Here is a 9,935-nt window from a genome sequence, read left to right as displayed (position 1 = left end):
ACTCTGTGATTAAAATAGAATAAAGAGTAAGAGCGGAAAAAATATAAAATACTTGTAAACACTTTTAAATTTTTTTATCAAGCTGTCAAATCACACACAAATTTTAAGTCAAAATTAACAAAACAAAAAGAACTGATTAGAAACTATCACCACCAGACTTTGTTAAAGACCCAAATATTCGGTAGGAAAACAAAAAAAGAAATTATTTGTACAGTCATCGACCAGATTACATTTGACAGCTCAACGACTATCACAACCTATCCCTTCTTCTTCTTGTTCATTTTTTTACGGTTCTTCTGGTAGTCTTCTGCAAAGTGGATGGTGTGGTCGATGACGAGCGCTCTCTCTTTAGTGACGGTAGTGTACACCTCGCTGTAAAGGTGGTAAGTGCCCGGTCGCATCGGAACGGGCACGTTGGGGGGAGGTATCTCGATGTCGTAGTAAGAGAATGTACCCTGAAAATGAAGACGAACGTCTACTTTGGCTATACTGGTTGTGTTACCTTCTCCAGACGTAAATGGTCATGCTTTACAAACTTAGGGCTCTTTCCCACGGAAACCCAGTTTAGCGGGATTCAGTAATACAGGATCCTGCAAGACTGGAATGTCGTGTGAAGAACACACATAAAAATGTGTATTTGAAATTCGAATTAAAACACTTAGGCTGGGTTGCACCATTTTACTTTAGCTTTAACAGACGTCACAAATCTGTCAATTTCCATACAAAAAACACCGGTTATCGTGTTATCAACAGTCAAAGTTAGGTGGTGCAACTCAGCCTTATAGGTACTAGTACCAGTACTAAACGGGATCCTGCACACACAAAACCTTGTTTAATCAATTGCCTATTGAGTAAAGCAGGCTAAATAAAATTTGGTTTAAATTGGGAATCTCCAATGAATTTTTCACATAATAATATGTAAGGAAACACAAATCTTGGATCGAAATTGGTGAATCATCGTCATTTCTGCTGAGCATAGGTCTCCCTCAATGATTTACATATCGCCCGGTTGGTAGCGGCCTACAACCAGCGACTTACTGCTACCTTAATTTATGAGGTCGTCGGTCCATAATATCATGTGGGCCATAAATTGTAAAACTAGTGAATAGTGAAGATTGATTCATGAAACTTTACCGGTGGCGCTGGGCACGGCATTCTTCCGATGCTTTTCTGGAGCATTGCTTGCACCCAGAATTGTCTGAAGTAGTCGCAAAGCTTGTGCTCGACCTTGAATCGAATGCCTTTATAGGACGTGAAAATTCCTGCCTGCAATAACAAACAACAATAACAAGTGATATTTAGAAAGAAAAAGCAAAGAAAATAGGCACACTTAATTCCGTTCTTTTCGAATATTTTTAAACAATTTTTAATTTTAATAACAATCGACCATCTTTACTCCAAGATATAATTATAATACTTGAATAAACTTATTTTAGATGATCCCGACGATGTTTTCCTTTTTGTATTCCAATACCACGTTTAATTTCAGCTCAATGAAACTTCAGAATATGGGTTTTTATGAATTAAAACCCCATAATCAAAATACTTATAAACTTATTTTAGATGATCCGGACGATGATGTTCTTTTTATCTTCCAATAACACCTACGTTTGATTTCAGCTCAATGAAACTTCAGAATATGGGTTTTTATTCATAACATTTCACCATTTAACGTCAAAACAGGTGTAACTAAGTAGTGTGTAGACTACACCAAACCCACCAACCTGCCGACATAATACGTCGTCGACTTTTGTCAAAAGTCATAGAAAGTACATGTCGTCGACATGATTCTTTTGAAATGCAGCCACTGACACCAAGCCGTCCGGCTCGCAGCTTGGTGTGTAGAGTCCTTAAATTACTAATGTTTTATTCAAACTTGAACCTTATTTAAGCTGCATTTGAATNACCGGCAGACAGTGGTGACTGAGTTTGTTGCGGCGCTTCTTCTCAGCACTTGCCAAATGTTGGTCTCGAAGCGCTGGTAGGGTAAAAAGATTATGAGACATGTAGAGGCTCCTTAAGAGCAAAATGACGATTTGTAAGAACTATTTATTAGTCTAAACAAATAAAGAAATTTTGACTTTGACTTTGACTTTGACTTTGATAAGTAATAATTGTTGAGAAGAAAAATCTTACTTAAGTTAGATTATACTAAGCACTATTCAAGTTTCAGACTTGACGTGGTAATATGATTGTTGCAAAGGTGTTTGCTGAAAACAAGAACTTTTCTAGTTTAATAGTGACTTACAAAATTCCACCAATCCATACCTACTTAGTCCTCAAATACCTTAAAGCTAAACACTTACCAAGTCAGAAAACATTGAAGATACAAGATAATTCTGAGCATTGTAATAATTGAAACATACCTTATCCACACAAGACACCACCGATATAGCTGTTGAGAAGATTAAAACTTCCAAAATACTAGAAGCCTTACCCGCCATGGCTTACTGAATATTTGCACTAAATCATGTTCATGATAAACAAGCCATTAGCAAATCATTGCGAATGCAATCGTTACATCAAAATCATTATAACGCCATTATAAAGCTTAATGTTTGAACTAAAGTAGAACATGTTTAATAATAACCTGATGATATAGCCATTAACGTTGGATGACCTAGTGGTTAAAAGCCGACCTTCCTATAAAGGTCTGAAGATTCAGGAATGTATTCCTGAAGAAATCACGAAGACTCCACTCTTAAAGTAACTGTACCTCCTGAAAGAGGCTTTAAAGTGAAATATAAATACTAAAGTCTATCCTATTATCCATTAAGTGTATATTCCCACTATACAAACGAATAACAGGAATACGCGCCAAGCTGATTATCTGATTTAAAGAAATACAAGATAGAATGCGGGGGTTAAGCTGCTGGAAAACTCTTGGTACCTAATTGTAGTGTAAGTTTTTTGACCCGACATCTCCGCCTTTATAAAGTCCTTGTCACCGACGTATGGACAAGAATACGTGAATATACTGTAGGTAGCTAACTATGACAAATTAAAACTAGGAAGCTAGAGATTCTGTGATTAAAATGGAATAAAGAGAAAGAAAGACGTCCACTGCTGGACAAAGGCCTCCCCCAAGGATCAGCAGTGGACGTCTTTCGGCTGAAACGACGAAAGAGAAAGAGCGGAAAAACACTTTTTTAAATTTTTATCAAGCTGTCAAATCACTAAGTAATTTTAAGTCAAAATTAACAAAACAAAACAACTGATTAAAAACGATCACCACCAGACTTTCTTGAAGCCCCAAAATATTCCGTAGGAAAACAAAAAAGGAATTATTTATACAGTCATCGACTCTACTAATTATTATCCAGATTACATTTGACAGCTCAACGACTATCATCACCTATCCCTTCTTCTTCTTGTTCATTTTTTTACGGTTCTTCTGGTAGTCTTCGGCGAAGTGGATGGTGTGGTCGATGACGAGCGCTCTCTCTTTAGTGATGGTGGTGTACACCTCGCTGTATAGGTGGTACGTGCCCGGTCGCATCGGGACGGGAACGTTGGGGGGAGGTATCTCGATGTCGTAGTAAGAGAATGTACCCTGAAAAGGAAGACGAACGTCTACTTTGGCTATACTGGTTGTTACCTTCTCCAGACGTAAATGGTCATGCTTTGCAAACTTAGGGCTCTTTCACGGCAACCAAGTTTTGCGGGATTCAGTAATACAGGATCCTGCAAGACTGGAATGTCGTGTGAACACACATAAAAATGTGTATTTGAAATTCGAATTATAACACTTAGGCTGGGTTGCACCATTTTACTTTAGCTTTAACAGACGTCACAAATCTGTCAATTTCCATACAAAAAACACCGGTTATCGTGTTATCAACAGTCAAAGTTAGGTGGTGCAACTCAGCCTTATAGGTACTAGTACCAGTACTAAACGGGATCCTGCACACACAAAACCTTGTTTAATCAATTGCCTATTGAGCAAAGCAGGCTAAATAAAATTTGGTTTAAATTGGGAATCTCCAATGAATTTTTCACATAATAATATGTAAGGAAACACAGATCTTGGATCGAAATTGGTGAATCATCATTATTACATCACTCTACTGCGAACATAGGCATCCCCCAACGATTTAGGTACATATCGCCCGGTTGGTAGCGGCCTGCATCCAGAGCTTTTCTGCTACCTTTATGAGGTCGTCGGTCCACCTTTGGGCTATTAATTGTAAAACTGGTGAATAGTGAAGATTCATGAAACTTTACCGGTGGCGCTGGGCACGGCATTCTTCCGATGCTTTTCTGGAGCATTGCTTGCACCCAGAATTGTCTGAAGTAGTCGCAAAGCTTGTGCTCGACCTTGAATCGAATGCCTTTATAGGACGTGAAAATTCCTGCCTGCAATAACAAACAACAATATCAAGTGATATTTAGAAAGAAAAAGCAAAGAAAATATGCACACTTAATTCCGTTCTTTTCAAATATTTTTAAACGATTTTTAATTTCAATAACAATCGACCATCTTTACTCCAAGATATAATTAAAATACTTGAATAAACTTATTTTAGATGATTCCGACGATGTTTTCCTTTTTGTATTCCACGTTTCATTTCAGCTCAATGAAACTTCAGAATATGGGCACCAAAACAGGCGAAGCTAATGCAGTCTACATACCAAATCCGCTAACCCACCGACATGAGTCTTCGACTTTTGACATAATATTATTGTCCATAGTTAAAGACATGATTTTTTTGCAATGCAGCCGCTGACACCAAGCCATCGGACTCTCAGCGGGCTTGGTGTATAAGTCCTTAAATTACTATTGTTTTATTCACACTTGAACCTTATTTAAAAGAACTTACAGCAGTAAAATTGTTTGCGATGTAGACGATGGTGGTGAAGCTGTAATTGGTGAAGAGCCTCTCCACGCCAGCCACGACGCGCGGCGTGGTCACCACGGAACAGTGCGAGAAGTACTTGGGGTTGCAGTAGGACAGCTTGCCGACTCCATAGCTTTGAGTCTCCTATGAACATGGAAATCGAAAGTGGTCGAACGTGTTCTAGATACAGTTCCCTAATAATTACCCATGACCAATACAATTCCGATACCATTTGCCTACAATTTTTTTCATAATTTTCATTACATCATTCTCCATAAATACAGCCATAAGACGTCCAACGCTGAATATAGGTCTCTCTAATAGTCTTCATATTTGAGAGTAAAATAGGTTTACATCGCTTTCATTATCTCCTTCGTTCGTTTCACAATTCACATTTTATTATAATCACTCTGATGAGTGAAGTTTTCGCTCAAAGTAGGTATTTAGGTGCCTAAATATTCATTTAAAAAATATTTGGGTTATTCCGTAAATGAATAAAGGATCTTAATAGTTAAGAAATCAGCACTTACTTTGACAATACCAGCTACAATCGATATTGCATAAAGAAGTACGAAAGCACCCAAAACACTAGCGGTCTTACCCGCCATGCTTAGCCAAATATGTCAACTATAGCTAATATGGTCCCGTAGGTACATAAGACAATGGCAAATCACAATCATGGCGATTATCATCAGAACATCATTATAAACCTGAAAATCCTTAATGTTTCGAGATCGCTGAACTTGAAAAGGGCACACAATTTAGCTACATAATGATTGAGTCATTACATCGAACGCCTACCTACGTTGTCGGTGATTAGAATTTGTGCCGAAGATCAGTTCAAAAAGTAAATTTCTTTTATTCGACCTTGGTGAAAAATTCGTTGATGATCCATCTTTTCGAACAAAATAATAAGGACAAACAATCGATTGGAAAAGGTTTGGAAGACATTTATAGACCTTCTATAGCGATATAATCTCGATGCAGCGGCGATACAGTTGGTTTTCGTTTACATCGAGCACACCTACGTAATTATATTGTATTTTGGTGTCCTGCAACTTTGGAGAGAGGTCAGGAAGTCCTTTGTCTTAAAAAAATATATCGGGAGCAATGTGACTTGCTTGTATTATTATGTATTCCACAAGAATTTCCTATCTATGTTTACAGGTATGTACTTCTTACATAAGCTTGTCCTATAACACAAACCTTTGACCAACAAACAGGTGCCACCACTCGATAAAATATACTTTCACTGACACCATTTTATGTTTAGAATCTTCATTCTACAATAATTTTCCTTGCGGTACCTAACTATAGTAATATTTCATATACTATTTTGGAATGAAGGTAAAGCTGCGAGCAAAAAATATTATGATATTTATTTAATGATTAAAAACAGTGGGTCAATGAGAAATGTTAAGAAACAGTGTCTGTACTTATACATTTTGGCCGAGAATTTGACCTTTCTGTGGCCCTTCCAAGGTCTTCAACACTACCAATGGAACTGATTACTGGATTGTATAAACAAGTCGCTTATTAAAATATCTTCGAACGTGTCTCCTAAAGTCGGAAGTGAATTCAAGACAAAGCAATTTTCTGCATGCTCATACTGTGCGCAAGAGTTGTTGGTAAATATTTCTTGTAGCACTGATTCATCACACGATGGTACTACACATTTACGATCCTTTGTTTTGTTTGCAGTATCATGTAAAAGAGAGCAAATATTACGAAGGCAAGTAATTAACATAATTTTCCCAAGTTTTTAAATAAGTGCTTATAAGTAATGTTATGCTTCTTGAAATAATACCTTTGAAAAATATATTTTAAAATCACCAATGTAGAGGAAAATGAGTCGACTTCGATGGAAAAACGAGTCGAGATACAATAGTAGTATCTTCAGTCCTTTTTGCCTTGATATAAAAAATCAAACAGGTTGTCGTATTTATTTTATTTTTCCCGGAGCAGTAACCGTGTGGTGCCCTCTTTGTTATGTTGTGTTGAAGAAGCAGTTTAGTTCAAAAATGTGTGACACCAAAGCCAGGATGGATGGCAAAGTGGTCATCGTGACAGGAGGCAGTTCCGGGATGGGCTACGAAGCTGCTAAAAACTTGGCAGATCGAGGCGCTAAGGTTATAATCGCAAGTAGAAATGAGACTAAACTTAGAAGAGCTAGAGACGAAATTCAAAAAGACACAGGCAACACTAACGTTTCATACGGGATAATTGATTTAGGATCTCTGAAATCAGTGCGAAATTTTGTCAGTGAAACCGTAAATGCTGAACAACGGCTGGACGTTTTGATCAACAACGCCGGAGCTATTGGTTTGCCTGACAAAATGACTGAAGACGGTCTGAATCTGACTATGCAAGTGAACTACTTCGGGTCTTTTCTATTAACGTATCTATTGCTGCCTTTGTTGAAGAAATCAGCTCCGAGTCGGATTATAGTCGGTTCCGCCGCATCAATGTACATTGGAGAAATCGATTTCGACCATTGGAATGACGTTGGGAGATACAACTGGGTGCAGAGTCTTTCAAATTCTAAGCTGGCGGATGCATTATTTGCGGTTGAACTTGGAAAAAGATTGAAAGACAGCGGTGTCACTGTAAATAGTTATGACCCTTTCGTGGTTCGAGATACGGATATTTTGGCTAATATTCCAGGATGGATTGGAAGTATTTCCAAACCTTTCATAGACATAATTGGTCAGTCCAAAGAAGATGTTGGGAAGCAAATCGCGTATCTAGCAGCAGATCCTAGTATGGAAAAAGTTAGTGGCCAACATTTCAAATTTTGTCGAAAGTGGTTAAATCATTGGCTCACTAGCGATACGGTGTTATCGAAGAGGCTGTGGGATTTATCGAAGAATCTAACAAAGATAACTGAAAAAGAAGATTGGGAACGTAGTTGATTGAATTTTGCACAAAATAGCCTTCTGTGTTCATATTTCTAAAATTACAGAATTTACTCTTAATTATATTTTTTTTTATTTAGATACTAATAGTATAAATGATAATATTTTAATCAGGCCAGTATCATTTCTTTTTAAAGTTGTAGACTTGTAGTATTTGCTTGCTACTATGGTGAGAATATTTTAAAAACCATTTTGTTGTGATTATGCTTAATTACAACATAATTATATTATCCTGTTTTACATTAATTATAAAACCACACGACAAACATTAAAATATTGGGATTTATTACCGCTGAGCTAACTTATTGATCCGAAGTCCGAACTTATACACTTCCTATAAGAAATCTGTGTACGTTATTACTAGTGACGCAAGACAGGTCGAAGGTTCAATACTCGGCCCGATCCGGTACTGGGCTAAGATTCTTGTACAGTTGTAAGCGAATTATGTGTTTGTTTCTAATCACATAAACAATTCCATGACTTTAGGGCTGTCATTTTATACTTGATTCACCATCATCATTATTTCAGCTACAGGACGTCCACACTGTTAAACATACACCGGATGAGACGTCCACCCACAAGGTGGACCGACGACCTCATAAAGGTAGCAGGAAGGCGCTGGATGCAGGCCGCTACCAAGTACCAACCGCGCGATATGGAAATCATTGTGGGAGGGATGATACTTGATTATCAAATCAAATATAATTAAAAATAGCTTCAGTAAAATCTTAATTCGGTTTTTCTTTGTAGCAAACGGACATCACAATATTCACAATGGAAAAATAATCCAATATGAGTTAAATACATTACATACATAAAATACAAAATAGTTAATGATGTTTATGTGTTTTTGCAACGCAAAGCTATGTGACCTCTAAAATAAGTAATTACATATTGCCTCATTATAGAAAACTATGCTTGAGAAAATCTTACCAAAGTAAGTAGTAGATCATGCCATAATAAGGACGGACAACTCATTAGCTCATTATCGAGCACCTATGTAGATAGATTTGCATCTCTACAGTATTAAAGAGGAGGGCTAATGCATAAAATATTATTATGTACATTTTATACTACATACTTATACTTCTTAACCATTTTTTTATTTGCCCTAACACAAAAACAAGGAAAATATTTCAATATTTATATTAGTGTTAAAATATAGTTTTTGCAAAGTTTGTAAATTATTTCAGTAATAACATAGCTATCAAATTCATGGTCATTTCATGTTTTTTTAATTTCAGCTAGAAACCCTAGAGTCATCTGAATTTCAATGATCATCCAGACAGCAGTGTAGTAAAATCGAAAACACTAATCGGAGGTGATTTGGAAAGGTGTATGTCCAGTGAACTTCCATAATGACGGCAATTACAAATACGTCATAATACTTCACGCTCTGCTTCACAATTAACTAACGCAGCTGGAGTTGCAGTTGGTACAGACGACATATCAGATTATACATCTTTATTGCAAAATAGCACGTATTACAACTGAGTAAGATATCGGAGTATAGCTTGACGTGCTTTGGTACTTTTAGGGACCGTACCTTAAAAGGAAGCGGAACCCTTAGGGCCCTCGCCCACGGCGACATTTACGTTTACGAAACGCGTGACGCTACCAACGCACGTTAGTCGCATTTGCAACGCACTACAGAAGTGATGCCAACGCGCTACTAACGCGCTACAGCAGCGCGACTGCATCGCTACAAAAAGTCGCCGTGGGCGAGGGCCCTTATAGGATCACTTTGTTGTCCTTCTGGCTGTCTATCAAGACCCTTTTTCTTCGGAACGAGTGTAGGTATCAAGCTAAAATTAATATTTAATCAGGTCTACTTTCTCTTTGAGCTGTTAAAAAATGAAACTTCTAAGCTAATGCAATCAAAAGATACAGCCGTTTATGCCGACGACCAAGGGAATCAACCCTACATGGTACTTCCCGTGAACTCAGAATCTTGAAATTCGGTAAGACGAAGCAACGACTTATAACACAGATAAAGGAACAATTGCGAATTTACTTACTCGTATATACCTACCTACAGGTTTGAAAGTTTAACTTTCCCCCGGGACAAACTTGACCTTCATTGGTTAGGTTTTTTGGCGGTCAAGCTGTAGATCCTGCTACACAGGAGTTTCAGCGGTTGGAACGAGATGTGGGAATAGTCCCGTACCTACATGTTTGTACG

General features: G+C 37.5%; 2 protein-coding genes across 2 annotated transcripts in view; both read right to left on the bottom strand.

Annotated features, from left to right (window-relative positions):
* Window positions 1-257: 257 nt before the first annotated feature.
* LOC114366154 (uncharacterized) lies at window positions 258-2,444 on the bottom strand. Its single transcript, XM_028322931.1, has 3 exons — window positions 2,367-2,444; window positions 1,135-1,266; window positions 258-455 (listed from the first exon to the last, which is right to left on the bottom strand). The coding sequence occupies exons 1-3, from the start codon at window positions 2,442-2,444 to the stop codon at window positions 258-260; spliced, it is 408 nt and encodes a 135-aa protein (XP_028178732.1).
* An 885-nt stretch (window positions 2,445-3,329) lies between these two features.
* LOC114366166 (uncharacterized) overlaps window positions 3,330-9,935 on the bottom strand; it is a 66,112-nt gene continuing 59,506 nt past the window's right edge. The window contains exons 3-5 of the mRNA XM_028322947.1: window positions 4,821-4,982; window positions 4,225-4,356; window positions 3,330-3,553 (exon numbers count right to left, since the gene is read on the bottom strand). Coding sequence (XP_028178748.1) covers window positions 3,356-3,553; window positions 4,225-4,356; window positions 4,821-4,982 — 492 coding nt within the window. The 3' untranslated portion in view covers window positions 3,330-3,355. The remainder of the gene's footprint in view (window positions 3,554-4,224; window positions 4,357-4,820; window positions 4,983-9,935) is intronic.

The sequence above is a fragment of the Ostrinia furnacalis genome, unplaced genomic scaffold (genome assembly GCF_004193835.3).
Source record: "Ostrinia furnacalis isolate ACB-3 unplaced genomic scaffold, ASM419383v2 OfSCF0550, whole genome shotgun sequence".
NCBI classification, from domain to species: domain Eukaryota; kingdom Metazoa; phylum Arthropoda; class Insecta; order Lepidoptera; family Crambidae; genus Ostrinia; species Ostrinia furnacalis.
The sequence above is the reverse complement of the archived record's forward strand: the minus strand, read 5'-3'. Positions and strand labels throughout refer to the sequence as shown.

Excerpts from the sequence above, each read along its gene's own strand:
- LOC114366154 (XM_028322931.1), bottom strand. The coding sequence starts at position 2,444 with ATGGCGGGTAAGGCTTCTAGTATTTTGGAAGTTTTAATCTTCTCAACA. Across the intron at positions 1,267-2,366 it reads TGGTGTCTTGTGTGGATAAG|GCAGGAATTTTCACGTCCTA; the intron begins GTATGTTTCAAT and ends TTGTTATTGCAG. Across the intron at positions 456-1,134 it reads TGCCGTGCCCAGCGCCACCG|GGTACATTCTCTTACTACGA; the intron begins GTAAAGTTTCAT and ends CTTCATTTTCAG.